We start from the raw sequence: 18,027 nt of genomic DNA on the forward strand, positions 1-18,027 counted from the left end.
TTCGCCGTGACTCCTCCTTAGATAAAGGCCCGATGGAAACTCATCCCGAGAAGGCTTTAAATAATATTGCACTGTATTAGGCCTTTTTTAAATTAATATTCGAGCTAAAAACAGACACCGACCGACACTTTCCTGATCTGTCAAGATCCCCTGAAGGGACAGGACAGTTCGGGGGTGAAGACAAACAAAGACGGAGGTTGTGGTTTGCCAATAGAGAGAGCTCTGCGAGACGGAGACATGACTGGGGGCCAGACTCGCTCGCAGGGTGACAGACAGCCGTTTCTCACTGAGGTTGATGTTGCCGTTAAAGTCCTGTGGCTCCTGTGCTTTAAGCAGAATAAGAGCACAAAAGAGCATTCGCACCGGGGCTAAAGGTGGTGGTTCTGCCGTCGTGGTATTAATTGACAATTTTGGTCAATCGGCACGGCAGGTTCCCTCGTTGGTGTCCTGAAGCACCGAAGACTTCTTCCGTCTTCTCTGAAGTGGAACGACACCAGTTTGTGACACTTGTACATGGCCATATTTGGCAACTGCGAAATACAGAGGCAAGGGAGGCCCAGTTCAAGCCAGGGAGTGAAATGTATGTGTAACTGTGTAACATCAAACTTACAATCCCATAAACAAACAAGGAAAAGGATAGAAAACTGTGAATGTATTTACTATTCTTCTAAACGTTCTACTAGTGTTTTCACAGTATGTTATTAACAGGGATAAGATGAAGAACTGACACAGTTTTAACAGGTACGACCGACCTCATTACTCTACAATTGGGAACTCTTTTTGTATTGAACCAAATATCCCTCCAGACCCTGTGTGTTTCAAGTGGTCTGGGACCCCCATTCCAAATTACAATTCAATTTCTTTTTGCGATTAACATAGTAACTGGAATTGAAATTGAATTGAAAGAGGAGTTAGGGAATTGGACTGGAAAAACTGGAACTGATCCCAACCCTGGTCTTCATTAAAATAAATCCCTTTTACTTTAGATTCTTCTCCCATGTTCCCTTTTCACCATCTTTCCTGCTTGAGCAAAGCAGGCACTGTCTTCATACAGTTCCAGTACTTTGATTTTTAATTTATACGTCTTACATTTCAGACAAACTCATTTACTGTTCTCGGTCTAACCTTTCTGCTGACCACCTGAAGAGAAGTTACAGTCTACAATGTCTCCAAACATTTAGTTTTCTCAGATGAGACCAAACATCTTGCAGAGACTTAAGTCCTGTTTCCAGTCTCAATAAGAAAACTAGTGCCTCGATTCTTCCCCATGACCCAGAGATCAGTGCTCATGGAGCTTGCGTAGGTCTAGATCTTCCTCATTTAAAGTCTAAATCCAGTTTGTTGCTCGCACATTTAGTTTTTATTTCTATCTATTGGTGATCATTGTAGGTGGATACAAGATCCCACTTAGCTGTCTCTCAATTAAATTCATATCTGAAGTACAGTGGTAGTAAAGTCACCATTCTACATATAACTCAGAGCAGAGCCATAAAGTCTATGAGATCTGAACCCCATGCTTCAAGTGAATGAGAAACACATCAACATGATCTCCTCTGCGTTCTCTGCGTACAAGGCATTGTGCCGGTTTGGCTCTGGTTGTCTCTGGGGTCCTGCAAAGTCATCAGTGGACATTAGGCATTAGTGGAGGTCAGGCCCTGCGAGGGAGAGGTCGCGCTGGGCAGACAGTGCCTGCGTGCTCGTTACTGAGCTGTGACAGCCCTCACATGGCCCGGCCGGCCACAGCGCTGTGCAGACCGCTCCCCCGGCCCCGCTGGCTCGGAGCCAGACCAGCCCTATGACTGGAACTGTGGTCAATCCCGATCACGCATGTTGTGCGTCTCAGTAGCGTGCTTCTTGCTCCGCGGTCATGACTGCCGCACCACAGACATCTGACTGAAAGGTGCCGAAACAACACATCATATGGAGAGAAATCCTTCTGCACTTTATTCATAGGTTATTTTTACTTTATTTGAGTAAACCCCGTTTTGGAGGGGGGTGGCTGTAAAAGGTGTTACACTAGAATTACCCACATTTAATTTCTATATTTCTCAAATATTTTGGATTGACTGTATGAAATAGGAGTACCGGTATATTTTTGGCAATGTTATCATTCTTATAAAGGTTCTGTTAGGTTCTCCCCTCGTTTGAAATGGTTTTGATCATAACCAATCCCAGGACTATAGTCGTATTCAGGGTCTAATCCATCATTCGGCACAGATTTCCACAGAATGCCGTTTGTTTTTGGTTTTGTGTGAACATAATATAGCAGATTGTGAGGAATGGGAATTTTGTTGCGCCTAAGTATGTTGTTGACAACTTGACATAAAGAAGCTCATATTAAAACGTCTGATGCGACAGCTGTAAAATCGGAAGCTCAATATTTATTACCTGCTTTTCAGGAGGAAAAACTCCTTACTCTTGCACATTAATGATTTGTGTGCCATAGCTTTTCGAAGACAACGTTTAAGGTTGATATAATGTAGATTTTATTAGGAATCAATTATTTAGTGATGAATTCTGAAACAATCCAGTTATTTATCACCATCCCCACCAGTTTGACTGGGGAATTTTAAACGTGAACAACCTCCGATTTGCTATCGACTTGATATGCTGTATTTTCTGTTGTCTGGTAGGTCTGAAAGGTGTTTTTACAAGTTATATATAGAAAACAGTGTACAGAAGAGAAACAACTACTTGTGATTGACAGCTAGGCATGTCACTCACCCCAATGTTGAAGGATGGGACACCTCTGATCAAAGACGATGTTTATTAGTCAGGCGAGACAACCTTTGGGGCATTTGCTTAAACAGAGAAACTCCTGGACAGAGCAGGCTTTTTCTGTGGGCCCAGTAAACAGAAGACTTCATACATCCAAGAACAAAGGACGAGACGAGGGCGCAGAAAGACTCTGTCCCCACTGGCGATATGAAAGACCTCTCAATCTGTATTCAGTATTTAATGCCAGCGAGACACATACATCAAAAACACACTGGTCAGAGAACCCAGAATGGGGTCCTAGTTGATTCAATCACATCAGGATTTTTCAGTTACTGAGCTGTGCAAACACACACAATGATTGGGTACTAATTATGATTCCTGATTATTGAGAAAACTCAAAACGATGAGTATTGGGCATGTTTCCTGGGTCCTAGGTTAAGGAAATTCCACCTAATCAGTGTCTCCACACGGGGAAAAACATGATGGATTCAAATACTGTAACAGTTTAAGCAGATTCATCTGAAGGGTGAGGATGACCAACACATGACATCTCTCATTTGATCGTTTGTGGTCAAGTGCCTCTTGCTATTGTAAATGACAAGCATGAATGATGTATAAAAGCCAGGGGTAGAAATCGGAGAGTCATTCATTTGCCGTTTTAAAAATTAAAGAGGTTTGATTTAATTTGCACAACTAAAGAACTATAGAAAGATTGGGGTGTTTAAACAAACTGGGAGAACGATATCTGCAGTTTCTCCATGTAAATAAGTCAAAAGATTGTTTTTAATTAATCAGAAAACATGTCTGTTCAGTAAATATTTTAGGCAATGTTTGTATTTTTTACAGCATTTTTCAGATTCTTTTAATCAGCAGTACTAATAGAGAGAGAATGTATCCTACAACGACTCACAAAGCCATTCTGCAGATTATTCTTTAGAAATGTTTCCTTATTGCATCGGCATCTTCTTGTTTAGTTTTCATGGGTTCTGTCTGCTTCACAACACAAAACTACGACACCGCAGAGCATTCAAATTAATTTTGCAAACTGACTAAGTATTCCTTAATCAAGTTAGAGCTGTCATGGATCAGAAATAAATCAGTGTAATAGAAGAGAAAAAGGTTTTCACAGGCAAATACCATTTCATGATCAACATGTGAAATTAATAATTTCTTAGCAATTACAGGAATATTATAATTTATTATCCAGATCAAAATGTGCAATAATTTATCTTAGTGTGTATATATATATATATATATATATATATATGATGCCGTCAATTCAGTCTTGTGCCTGAGATTCGTTTATACAGTAAGACCATTAACCCAAATAACATAGCGTCAATATTGAAACATTTACCTTTACATTTTCAGACACTAAAACACATTTAGAGCAACTAGACCACATTCTATTCTTAGACTTTGACATTTTACTAGATTTAAGACAAAAGCTGCCTGATAAATATTTAATTAACTGAATTCAATATATTGGAAATATACTGCAATATTGTCCCTATACAACAGTCAATGTAAGCATGCAAATTACACACCACTGAGTACATTGCTATTATAAGCCACTGATTTGCATTAAATTCAGCAGAATGACATAATTTAATGAGTAAAAAAAAGCATATCTAGTAATATTGATATTCTAATTTCATAATAGCAAATATAACAATTTCTAAGTATTCCGTGTTGTTACTATATTATAGCCACAGCTGTTACGTGTACTATAAAATTAAGCAGCACAATGCTCAGGCCAATGCATTTGTGAAAAGCATCAAATTCGCAAACCATGTTATGCGAGAGACAGAGAGAAAAAAACAACCGCTGTAAGGTTACACAACTGATAAGAAATGTGAATTTAGGGGCGCTTCAACTCAGGGCCCCCCGAACGCTGGAAGCTGTGGGATAAAACCTTTTGTTCTGTTTCTGCAACACAAACGGCATGGTTGTAAATGTTCAGCAAATACAGCCCCTAGTTAGAAATTAGCACAGCACCGCTTAAATCGGCAACAATATTTCAGCTTTATCACTCCGCTTGCACGCATCACTCTTAGCGCGGTGCGTTTGCCTGCTTTGCACATGCGTCTGCTTGGGCAGTGGGTTCCTCCGGTACTGTGAGTGTGTTTCCAAGGTGGCAGGGGATATTTGCCATCCGCAGGGCTTCCCAGTACCCTCCTAACAAGGCACTCTCACAGCCCGGGAGCATGTGATAGACTGGCTGTCATTTGCTTTAATCAGTTAGAGCAGCTTCACTTTTAACATTACGTAAAGAAAGAACCCTGTTAAATGGTGAAGAAAGTAACGGCCCCCATTATACATGCTGCCTGATTCGTCTCACTAAATCGATCTGCAGGATCAGGCCATGAAACTTCATCATTTGATCCCCCCATATGTTTCTCAGAGAAACTTGCTTCTACATGTCTGTGTGTTTCATACAAATAAGATGGCACATAAAATTGGCATCTTTTTATTTCACCCCCCATTCACATACAAATGTGAATCAATACCGATGATATTTGCTGTTATGCGACTTTGCCCCATAACATATGATTTGGGATTCATATACATCAGATTTGTTAAGAGGGAGTACTGAAACCATATTGTTGTCTAATAGTGGCTTTAAACAATTTCACAATAATAGAAATACAATACATGCAAATACTTCAACTGAAACGGTTTTCGTATGACCCAGGACTATTCACCAGGGTAAGTCCTTATGTCACAGAAATGTGCAAGTTTACTGCATGATTGTGGGAAAAGAATCCATAATCATAGGCAGCCACACTCGAAGACAGCCTACTGAAATCAATGTGAGTGATACCAGAGAGCAAAAACATCATATTTTCAGAATTGAGATTAGGGAGTAATCAGAAATCAGCCCAAAGCTACAAACAAAATGAAAGATGAGGAAATCAGGTGGTTCTTACTTTTGGTAACTGCTCTTACCAATAAAAGAAACAGAGACCGCCGCGTTTAAAAAAAATTATTACATCAAAACTGAATATGAAAATTGAACGTGATGCGAAAACCAAACGACTGAGATGCTCAAATTGAAAGAAGGTCCGCATTCAAAAAAGATTTTTCTAGAATTATGCATTTGATCAATTCAAAACCATACTGCGTCCATCAGCAAATAGAGACACACACATGGACGCAGAGGAAGCCTACAGGCGAAACACGTTTGTTTCTCTAGCTGCTAATGGCCGCAATATGATACTGCTCCTGCAAATCACTTTCAAATTAAACATGAAAACGTTATGTAAAAAATATTATTTAAGAATAGCAACAGTCATTTTTCCAGATGTATTTTTCAGTCTGTGTGGGATTGACTTGTGCAACCATATTGACCTGCATGTATAACCATCTAGTCTCCTTGTCTGAAGTACGGCAGAGTGAGGCAGCTGGCAATACAGTTAAATACTGATCGCAGTGCATGCATGCAATTTGACAAAAACATGTTTTTTGATAAATGATGGTATTTCAGGTATTTCATGAGCTGGCACTGCATCAACAAGCATAGGTAGTCAGGGTATCACAGTCAAAGGAAGGTCCTAGCAGTAGTACAGGCACAAAAGTGTATTTATATCAGCAGTTTATACATTTGACTCATGACTACATTGGGATCCCTTGATTAAACTCCTTCTGGACGGGTTGGGAATTGTATCTCAGAGCAGGAAACACATATTGTACCATCTGCACATGGAGCTGTACCAATGAAAAGCTTTGAGTTTAACAGAAAGTTAGAAAATTGCAGCACACTCCCTGAAAATGAGATCTGCTTGAAAGCTGAAACATTGATTCCAGTCCTCTGTTTTCTCCATGATTAGTCTTAATGCATCATTAACTCCTCGACGGGAAATCCACCGGCGAGTCTGACCAGCCCTCTCTGCCAATTCGCCCGCATTACAGCAGCGTCTAAACTGGTGTGGAGGTTTCAGTAAAGGAGTGAAACACAAATGTTAGCAGAAGAGATAATCAGATTGAAAAGGGGAAAGAGAGCTTCCCGAACAATTCGAGCAGGCTTTGTGTTTCTGGTTAGGGTCTGGACGTCACGGGAGCAGACGGGTGTGGGGAGGCAAAATCAGCATCTTCGCTGTCCATAATCTAAATTGTTAAATGGATATTTGATACAGAAATGGTGAATAAAATATACTGCTCACAAACACTGTGTGAAATTCTGTTTCTTTATAATTTTACCCCATTCGCCACCAACTCCATCTCCCTTCACTTGCAGCTCATTTGGATTTTCCACTTTCTTTCTCTCACCGTTCCATCCTAATTGTTTTAGCAACAAGTGCTCCCCACTGCCAGCCGATGCCTCCCACTCGGTGACACCGGTCCAGGGCTGAACTGAGGGCAACATTTCTTATAGTCTGTCAAGGAGGTACATCTTGGAGGTACACATTTTGAGTGTCTCAGAAGCAAGACTACTGCAGCATTTCCACAGAGAACTACACTGAAACAGGAAGTGGAAATCTGGCCTCTCAACCAGTAGAGACAAACCTGAAGAGAGAAGTATCATGAGTTAAGATCAGGGACTGTACTGGATTTAGCACTAATATTACTGACTTACTCAATGACAAGTTTAGAAGTTTTAATGAATACAATAATTGTTTAAATACTCTCTACAGCTCACCTTAAAATCAAACCAAAGCAAAGCAAAACAAGAACACATCCTGAGTACTGGGATTATTGAAACTAAAGCATTATGGGACCACATAACACATCAGTTGGCAACACAACCCATAGATTTACTGCTGTAACTCTTTCTGGAAAAAACACAAATATTCCGAAGTATGAATATAACAGGATACAGTAGTTTAATATGTATATAATTAAAATTATGATTATTATTTAATTGCATCAGAGGTTAGAAACCCTAAAGAAGTAGACTCAATTAATTAAAAGAGGTCCAATAGAATTTCCCTAATTTTGCAATCTTTACAAGTGTACTTTTCCTTTTTATTTAACTTAAATGCGCCCTTTTTAAAAATATGTCTCCAAGTTTTACACAGACAAACAAAGAAATAAACAACCCATGAACTTTAATCTTCATGTTTATATCAATAACAAGAAGAATGAGACATGCCCAATTATTAATGGTGGGGTATTTTAGCTGTTTACTGGCATTTATTCTGGCCACAAAAGCATTTCTAACTTGTTTTTCACAGAGAATTATTGCTAGAACAGTCTGTCTCGATTACCAAAAGACCATGGGACCTCCATGCGGGGACGACCCACCTCCCGAGATCAATGCCGACATTTTGGAGATCATGCAACACAGATTCGCCATGCAAGATGCATTTTGTGTGCTAAATAATTGTCAAGTGTCTATTCATTGGCGGATGTGTGCAGAAACACGAGCCAGCGCCATCGTGACGTTTATCGTTGAGTAACTTCGGCGAGTGTCTTTCTGGGTACAATGTTTATATTGTAAAAAATATATTAAAAAAGGAAAATCGAGATTATCTTTGAAATATCAGCTGCAGAATACATGGCATGAGCCTCTGCCAGGATGGCTGTGATGACCCTGCCATGTACTGCTGATAACAGACTGATAACCGAACATATGGATGATCCTTTGTGTCAGTATGTTTGTCTGTACAGAAGGGCAAAAAAAAGTGTTTCACTGATTTTGTTCTTTACATCATAAGGTCTAAGGTGTGAAAAATCATCAGTTAGATCAAATGGGTGTCAGGGTATACTCTGGTCTCTCTCCTATCTTGGAGCATTTCATCATAAAGGAGACTAAATTCCAGCCGCCTGGGCTTTTACTCAAATGAGGTTAACAGAATTAATCAGTTTGGCTGGTAAAAACTTTTATATCCGTTATTTCTGTGAATATAGTAATCCTTTCACTTTTACATTTCGTCAGTTTGTTTCACTCTCAGGCAGATACTAGGAATGATATTGAACATTGCTCTCATTTAACTTTATATATTCCTATCACTTTCACAGGCCGATAGGCAGAGTGACTGAACAGTAGATAGATGGGTATGTAAACAGAAAAATCACTGTCATAATCACTGAGATGATGACAAATTAAGAGTAAAGAAAACACATTTGTGAAGGATGCAGAGAAAGAGCCCAACTTCTCAAAGGTCCCCATGGAAGTAATTATAGCTTTTTGTCATTAAAAAAAATACATATTTATTTATATTTGAGTTGACTAGTTTAAAATCTCTTAGATTATTATTTTATTTAAAAAAAAAAGTTCATTAAACTACACTTATGTGTCAATTGTTTAGTTTCAGAGTTGGTTTAACAGAAACTGTGCTTTCAACATTTTAAATATGTTTTGTACATTGTAGGGGTTTAAGGCAGAGGACTGGAACTTCATAGAATTCAATTATTTTCATTGATTTGTATGGAGTGTCAGTACAATGTTTTCACCCCCACTGTGCTAATTCAATTCAATCAATAGGAAACTTGACTGTTTACTCTAGGCTTAATCCCTAGGCTGTATTAAACACAATCAGTGTGGTTTAATTAACAATATTTATTTCACTAAATTAATTAACAATATTTATTTCACTAAATTACACCAAATTATACTTGATCAAATTAAGGGTGTGAATATTTCCACTACAACTGTGTATATATTTATTAATTTATTTATTTAATTTTTACACACACACACACACACACACACATATATACATATATATATATATATATATATATATATATATATACATACAAATAGAGATGTAGTGGAAATATTCACACCCTTAATTTGAAGTAGTATGATTGGTGACATTTTAATAAATTACACCAATATATTTTATAAAATGTCACCAATATATATATGTAAATGTGTATGTATACATTAATTCAATACATTTAATGGGCATAATAGAATTACAGTATATTGTTATAGCAGTACCAATAAAATATGCGTGTGCTATTTCTGTATTTCATTACACATCTCAATTATTACAAGTAACAGTTACACTTGAGTTACTGTTATTTGTTTAAAAACCTGAAATATTCACTAGAAAATACAGAAAGCAGACGAAAGGCCCGTTACAGGAAAGAAAGCATGAAGAAACACAAAAAATAGTGCAATGCTGTAATTAAATCATTAAACTAGCTGAAAAAATACTACTTGCTAATTGTATTACATTATCACACTCAATTTAAAACAATGTTCCTTTGCAAAGCAGCCACAGATAGCTTAAATCATAATTACAAAAACAATCAGCACATCGGTTGCCATGTTGTAATTCACTTTTATCATGCTAATTAAGCTAATACTTAAAAGGCATGGCATTAAACTGTAAACGTCTAAATTGAGCCTGAAATGTTGTTCCCTGATCAGCCTATGCAAGCACTTTTCCTTTCTTTTCATTTTAAAGCGACGTCAGTGTCAGGGTCGATATGTGTATACCGATGGGAAAACCTCAGTCCTGCGTTCTCCAGGTTTCATTTTGTTCTGCAGGAGTGGTACTCTAGGATAAACATAGATAATCAATAGAAAACATACCATCCACAATGACAGTCATATGAAAAGACAGACTGACTCGCCTAAGATTTAAATAAGACTTAACATCTCAACACCTTTTGAAAATATCAACCTAACAAGAAAGTGCACGAGACAAAAGAGTCAAAGAAACGACGACTGTAAAGCCCAGGTAATAGACGGCATAATACAGCCGTATGGATTCCTTTAAATCTCCGTACTATAGCACTGAGCCAGTGTAGTTCCTCAGTTCCCTTTGTGTGCTATAAAATAATCTCAACCTTAAAGATAAAGTAAAGGACATCTATTAAAGCCGGGCTAATCCTCTTATTTTGCAATGCACAATGCGACGCAAGACAGATTTCAATTGTTATTCATCGGAGACAGTCAAAAGACTAAAATATTAAAATGGAGTAGCAACCCAAAGAGAGGCTTTGGAGAGCAGATTAAAAAATCATTTGAGATCCCGTATCGTTGATCCCGCTGCCCAGTTTTCTTTGCAATCAGGTATGGGCTTTTACCACAGATTGAGTTGAAGGAAGGGGATTTTTCCTCCTTTTTCTCAGAGCTACTGATTTGTTTTTCATTTCAGCTGGGGAAACATTCTACATCTATTCGAGAGACTGGAAGGAGGTTTTGAAGACGTCGAAGATGCAATTCTTCCTCTCTTCCCAAATAACTCAGATCGTATATAAGCGCTGACAAGCCTTGTGTCCTTCAGTCACCTGACCCTAACACTGCCTTGCCACCGGACCTCTGCAATAGTCCTGGAATATTATACCTGCCCGCCCCATATGCAGCCCCGCGTTCCCTGACATGTGGAAAGTCTAGGGTCTGAGCAAAAACCACGCCACTGACGCAGAAACACTGGACTACCTTATTCAATAAAGGGGAGCTTGTGTAAGTTAATCAATTACGCTGTTACATTTGTTTGCCCAGTCCTCAGACAAAAAGATCATTTATCCCCAGCGCTAGGTGTTAAGTGGATCTCCCTTCACACTCATTCACATGTCTGTCATACAAAAAAATATCAGGCCTATTTAAAGCAAGTGTGAAATCACAATGTTCCCTTCGCAGAAAGCTGTGTCTCTGATGGGGGGGGGGGAAATATTAGTGTGATGCATTCTCCTCCTGCACCATGCAAAGCACTGTGACCTCTGATTCACGCTTCACCTCAGGAAATAAATCTTTTCCCCTGCCTGAGCTACCGAGGACCGTCTGATCTGTGCAGGTTTATGTAATTTCTCCCTCATCCAAGTGCGGATTTTTTATTTTATTTGGGTTTATCGTTTTGCTGGATGATGGCGGTTTAAGAGGTCTTGGCCTGGAGTCTGTGGCTTGTATTGCTCCAACAGTCCACTCGACCAACTTTCTCTATACATTGTAGAGGAGAATTAAGTAATGATTTCATAGTTTTTGCCTGGGGAACATTTCTGACATAAAATATTAAGTGTTTATGCCTCAATAGAAATAATAGTACCTTTGGTTTTAAAAGAAGGAGTTAATTGTCTAGTTTCCTTCCATAGCATATGTAGGGGTCTGTCTTCGTCACCGACAGAGGGAACACGGCGTTTTAGCAGCACAACCATTTCCGTTTGTGTAATAAATGTTTTTTTTGTTCATCAACAAAAACGTGTTTAAATATTTGTCAGTAGAGTAAGTTTCTTTTAAAATGGAGTAGAATGGGGACGTCTGTATGTGACAGGACTGAAAATCACCAGTATGCCATTTTAATGCCCCAGATGTACCTGCAGTATATCCTTGCCCCTGTCCATAACATTCAACTGGGTCGTGTCAAACTGCTACATAGCTTTCTGCAGATCACTGCACACATACTGATCAATGCGGAGAATCAGAGGTAATTAAAAAGTGTCTGTGCACAGGAGATTCCCAAACTATGTTTTTTGGGTATGAATGCATCTCAAAGCTGGTAGCAATTCAAGTAATTAGTATTTACAAAATAGCATTACAGTATAGTAGTGTTAGAGCTCAGGTATCTTGTGTTAGAATTGACAAAGCACTTCTGAAACTGTTTACATAAATACCATGCAGTGACAAATTGGGACCATGTGGCGATTCGAGATGTATCCTATTCTTTGTGCTCAGTATTCTGTGCCTTTGATCCTGAGCAGAAGTAGACAAGTTCTGAAGACACTCAGGTTGTCGGGGTGCCACGCTGATCCTTATCTGAGTCGGGTGGGGTTTTATGTGGGGTCAGAGGGGATACGGGTATTTCGTGGCTACATGTGACAGCACGCGGTTTGTCTCGGTGTGGACAGCCCGGCTCAGGGCCAGTGAAGTCACATCAGTGCCCAACAACAAGGTGAGGACACTGAGGAAAGCTTTCAGAAATTAATTAAGAAAGAAAGAAAGAACGAAAGACCTTTGCCTGCTGTATCACCACATTGTATGCTTTTCTCTGCTTGTGTTTCAAGCACACTTCACATTTAAAGAAACAGTATTCCTGAAAACATGCTGTGTGTCAGTACAAAACAAGCCAAAAAAACACACAACCAAAGCATCATGGGAGTTTCTTATTTGTGTTATATTCATAATTTAACAGGGCAGACTGATTGTCCGCTAACATTTCAGGTTATGCACCATAAGTATAACGCATTACTCTATTCATGGGTATTTATTTTATTATTATTTGCATTATAATATACCAGGTATTTGTATTTATTTTTAGCCCTCTTTTTTTAACAGAAACATAAGCCTTCAGGTATAAAACACATGATAAACACACAATACAGATCAAACATCATGGGGGGGATTACATGATGTGAAAGGGAGCATGTATGGAGAATTGGACACCTCACCTAGAGCAGGTCTGCATTTCATTCACAACTGAGAACCTTCTCATACGGGACACATATTGGGTCACGGGTGTAAAGTACATACAATGTGAAAGTTCACATCTGTATAAAGACCACACGGATGTCACTGCAGGAGGGTGCAGTCTCAGCGTGGGTGACAGCTGGAATAAGAGCAGGCTTTTGAATGGTGCTATAGGAGTAACACATACCTTCGCTGGGAGATTCACAGGGAAACCTGCGGTCAAGCGGAGCCACTGGGATGTATGGTTCGCCTGCTTTTGAAGAACACTGGGGTGGGAGAAAAATACATATTGTCACCAGTCAACAATATGAACAGAAAAATCTGAATAACATGAAGAAAGCTATTGTACAATGCATGATAAACTGATGTTTATCCCCATCCATTACAAAACATTGATGTAACGCATTTTTGTATCTACATCAGTATTACACTGTCGCCATCTTCTGGACACGTGTAAAATGCAACACATCTGCACACACCAGGCTTACACATTTACTTTATTTCTTGCTCTGGAAACAACAATTCTCTCGGAGTGTATTTGTAGCAAATTACAAATAACAGAAACATGTTAACAAGTGCCTCTGAAATATGCTGCAATTGAATACACTCTCAGCATTAAAGAAACAATTCGTTGAACCCAATTTACCTCATAGTTCAAAATATTACAGTAATACATTAGAAATATACTAATGTTGCACAACAAAGGAGCTTGATTTGGGACGTAAATAATGGAAATGTAGTAATTTTGGTAACTTAATTTAAAGGTACTTACTCGTTTTCTAACATTACAGACACAATTCTATGCCCGACACTATAATTGTGACTAAGATATGTTGAGTAAGTTATTGTTTTGTTAATAATGTGCTGTAAATCAGTTGAACAACCAAATGGATAACCAACCAACCAACCAAACAACCATCCAACCAACCAAAATACGCTTCAGCTACACAAACGCGGTTTCGGCAATTTCCGTAATCTCACGCGGAAACAGCCGAGCGGTCGCTCCTTTACAGTTCCGGTTCATAGGTCAGAAAAATATGGCTGCGCCCGGAGCAATGTGACTCCATCAGGAACAAGTTATTTTTTTACACCTTATCTTTTAAAAATACTGTAATTCCTTGACGCGCTGGGATAATCCTGTTAGGCGACTACACGCACTTCTCTGGTACGTGTATCTGTTATTGTAAAGTGATGGTATCTGCAGCTGTCACATTATTACACTGACTTTGACAAAATAATTGCAATACGATGAATGTCAGTCTGTAAAAAGTGGTGTTTTGTGTTTTTATTTAGGGTGTGCCGATTAATACAGCGACATGGTGCATTTATGTAAGTATACACCTGCTTCTATATTAATCATAATTATATTAATAAGAAGGTCGGTAATAATATTAATCGAAATGAGTTAAGTGACATGTCAACATTGCTAATGTCCTGATGGGTACTACACTACTACCATGCCTATCTGTCTAGATTTGTGTTAGTATTTTATATAGTGGTAAAAGACGAATAAAACGGGTTGAAGCTGCAGGTTTGTCTACATGCATGACTGTATAGGACGCCTCCCCAGGCAGGCGCTATAACATGGCCGTGTCTCCCCCAGCGCCCCTGCTGCTCAAGCAGTACCACGGCGGCCATGTGGTGATCCGGCTGGCCCTGGGCGGCTGCACCAACCGGCCCTTCTACCGCGTCGTGGCCGCCCACAGCAAGCGCGCCCGGGACACCGGCCACATCGAGCAGCTGGGCTCGTACGACCCCATGCCCAACGCCCACAACGAGAAACTGGTCAGCTTCAACTACGACCGCATCAAGTACTGGATCGGCTGCGGGGCTCATCCCACCAAGCCCGTCTCCAAGCTGCTGGGTGTGTATTTTACGACTTGGTTTCTGTGCATTTCAAGTTTCCAGTTATTTGAAATGGAAACAAAAATTGCACCACGTTCAGGGAAAGAGACACAAGTTTCAAATGAATCTGCTCATTTAAATGACATGGGTGTAACGCGCAGGCATCACTTAATTTATAAAGTACAGGGACATTGTGAATCTTAGTTCTTGATGTATGTATGCATTGTAATTACAAAGCTGATTTAAGGTGTGCAGCTTTATAAAATGTCACTGTACACGGCGTTGAAATGGAATTGTATTTTTTTTTAAATGTAACTGAGAACTGTGTCCTCTATAGAGTCTATATAGCTTCAAAAACAAATTGGCACACATGGTCGGCAGCGTCATCTGAAATCATTTCCTGCCCATTTCTGACTGAACTGATGTGTTGTGTATTAGTTTGACATATTCCTATATCTGTAGCTGCCATCTACATCATCATATCATGTGGAAATCTGCAGGCTTTGAAAACCGAAGCTCTGTGTTGGCGTTAGTCTCCTCCTAAAAGCATGAAACCCTGATTACAAACTGCATGCACAACCGTACCTGGGGGCTACAGCGGACACGACACACTTGTGTGCTGCGGTCCTGATCTGTAGGTACAGCGTGTTTACCTTTCCCCTATAATCGTCCGATTGCAGGGCTGTCCGGGTTCTTTCCCCTCCACCCCATGACAGTGACCAATGCCGAGCGCATGAGGAAAAGCCCCACGCAGACAGGAGAGGCATCTCCAGAGGAGGGGGATGAGGGAGAACGGCAGGAGGTTTAGCCTTCCTTCTCTCTGAACTTGACCCTCAGCCATTTGGACTGAGATCTGGGACCCTTACAGACGCACTGCTGCTGTCATTGTGCGGACAGCGGCGCAGCCTAGAGAAGCTTTCCGGGGAGACGCTGTGCTCTCTTGGGGTCTCCCGTTTTGTAAAGAAGTATGTTGTTTATATGGCAAATAAATATTAATTTCTTGTGTCCTTTTCCATAGATGCTTAAATCTGATTTTCTTTTTTGTTTAATGAGTGTTTTATTTATGTTCTATTGACTTCAGTTCTATTTTAAATTGAGTTCCCAGTTTAAATAAACTTTTTTCTTCCAGTAACTAGTTAATGTTTTCAATCAACTAACCAGGTCCTTCATGATTTACAGAGCTAAATGATGGAATTGATTACCCCAAAAGTAAGTCTACTCACAATATGGTTGTGTTTTTAAATATATATAAAGAACTTAATGTATTCCCATCTCTAGTAATGAAGTCCTTATTTACAATTAAGTGTATTCCCGAGGCAGGAATGAAACTGTATATAAGCAGAGAGTTGGCATGTGAGAGGAATGCTGAAGAAGGAAGGTTATGTTGCCGATACTGACAGGTCAGCAAGGAGAGCTTCAGTAGTCTAATAGTCTGGAGCTGAGAGATAAACAGTAGAATGAAATAAGGTGCGTCCGGTAGACGTGCTTTAGAATAAGGCAGTAGGAGCTGCCAAGGGAGAGCAGGAGAGGGAGGGAGAGAGACGTGGAGAGCAGGAGAGGGAGGGAGAGAGGGAAAGATGTGGAGAGCGGGAGAGGGAGGGAGCGAGGTAACGCCAATGCTCAACACGGCACACATCCAAACAGGTTCTCAAAGTACAATCATATCTCTTGTGGGTGTGTTCCTAGTTTTAAAATAGAATCGTGCATCAGAATGTGACCAATTTTAGTTTCACATCAGTCAAAATACCTTCACTGCTGATGGGAGTGTCATAGTTAAAAGTTATCCCATAATCGGATATGTTCCCGAAGTGTTAAACTTCCTCGGAATCTATGTGCCAGATTGAGATGTTAACCTCTGTCACCTAAATCAAAAATTATTTTCAGACTGATGTTGAGAGCTGAGTTTAAATATTGTTACTTCCATGGTTTGTAGATTACAAAATAATCATCAGTGGGTTTAAAAAATAAAAAATAAATCTGCTCAGGATTAGTTATTAGGGGAAATATACATTCTTTATTAGGGGATGTATTTAAAACTATTTTTAGTCTAATCTGTAATTGTGTATGTTGAAAATATATGACCTCACTACATTTTAAAGATATTAATACATATATGGATTAAATAATCAAATTTAACATATAATGTGTATTGTAAATGTACACAAAGGGACCCTTTCAGTATATGAATAAATATAAAGATCCTACATTATCTACCATATGATAAAAATGTATATTTATTCCATAAGGGGTTTCAGTGGAAACAGTAGTTAAAAATGTCCCTCCAGATCGAATACATGTTCTTGCTAAACACGGCTGAATTTAATACTGAATATTGAATCTGTTGCTCTCATAGATACAGAAGTGCCAAAGAACTGCATGGAACCAATATGGGAACTTAATAGTAATTTGTAAATATTTTACTGACTGAAAACAAAAGTTGGAAACGTTTTCACTATTTAAGAAGAAAAGAAACCTCAGCTCTGACAAACACAGTGACATAAACACCATCTTATCATCCGTTCCCTAATCTTGTTGAAATGCTTCTGTGTGGGTAATGTGAGTTTAAGATTACAAATGATTACAGTAATGATAGTGTTGCATTAAGTCCACCTGTGTAGCTCCACTGTTTGCTTGATATTACTTTATCTTTCCTGAGGATATTTTTTCATGTTAAGAAAAACAACAACAAAAAGCAACACGTGTGATTCACATGATTCTTGCTCCAAAAAACAGGAGTAAGATGTTCACTGTTTACAGCACTACTTTTCATTGATTGCAGGCACAGGGGTATGATTAGATATAAATGCCCTTGTCTAAGGGTTGAACAATATTTCTTCTATTACCGTGCCAAACAGATTTCGTACTGCTGTGAGATCAGAGGGCGTGCTATGAACCCACATCACTGAAGGAATTCTCCACAATCACATCCTCACCCAAACCCAAGCAAGCCGGGACAGGACTCCATTTGATATGGTGTTAAATCTCTATTATATAGGTATTGCTGCTTTAATGTAAACTGCATTACCAAACATACTGGAATAAGCCCCACTTTGCCTGCTAACCAAGTGTACTGGAGGTCATATGGACTGTGGCAGTCCAAAGGTCTATATATCAGCAAACAGTTTCAGCCAGTTCCTGCTTGTGTGGTAAATACTTCTTGA

The 18,027-nt window shown here is 39.3% G+C and overlaps 1 protein-coding gene across 1 annotated transcript; it reads left to right on the plus strand.

Annotated features, from left to right (window-relative positions):
- Window positions 1-14,032: 14,032 nt before the first annotated feature.
- On the plus strand, window positions 14,033-15,994 carry mrps16 (mitochondrial ribosomal protein S16). Its single transcript, XM_066691098.1, has 4 exons — window positions 14,033-14,186; window positions 14,315-14,350; window positions 14,625-14,885; window positions 15,547-15,994. Exons 2-4 carry the CDS (start codon window positions 14,338-14,340, stop codon window positions 15,672-15,674), a joined length of 402 nt encoding a protein of 133 aa, XP_066547195.1. The 5' UTR covers window positions 14,033-14,186; window positions 14,315-14,337; the 3' UTR covers window positions 15,675-15,994.
- Window positions 15,995-18,027: the final 2,033 nt, after the last annotated feature.

The sequence above is a fragment of the Amia ocellicauda genome, chromosome 18, assembly GCF_036373705.1.
Source record: "Amia ocellicauda isolate fAmiCal2 chromosome 18, fAmiCal2.hap1, whole genome shotgun sequence".
Taxonomy (NCBI): domain Eukaryota; kingdom Metazoa; phylum Chordata; class Actinopteri; order Amiiformes; family Amiidae; genus Amia; species Amia ocellicauda.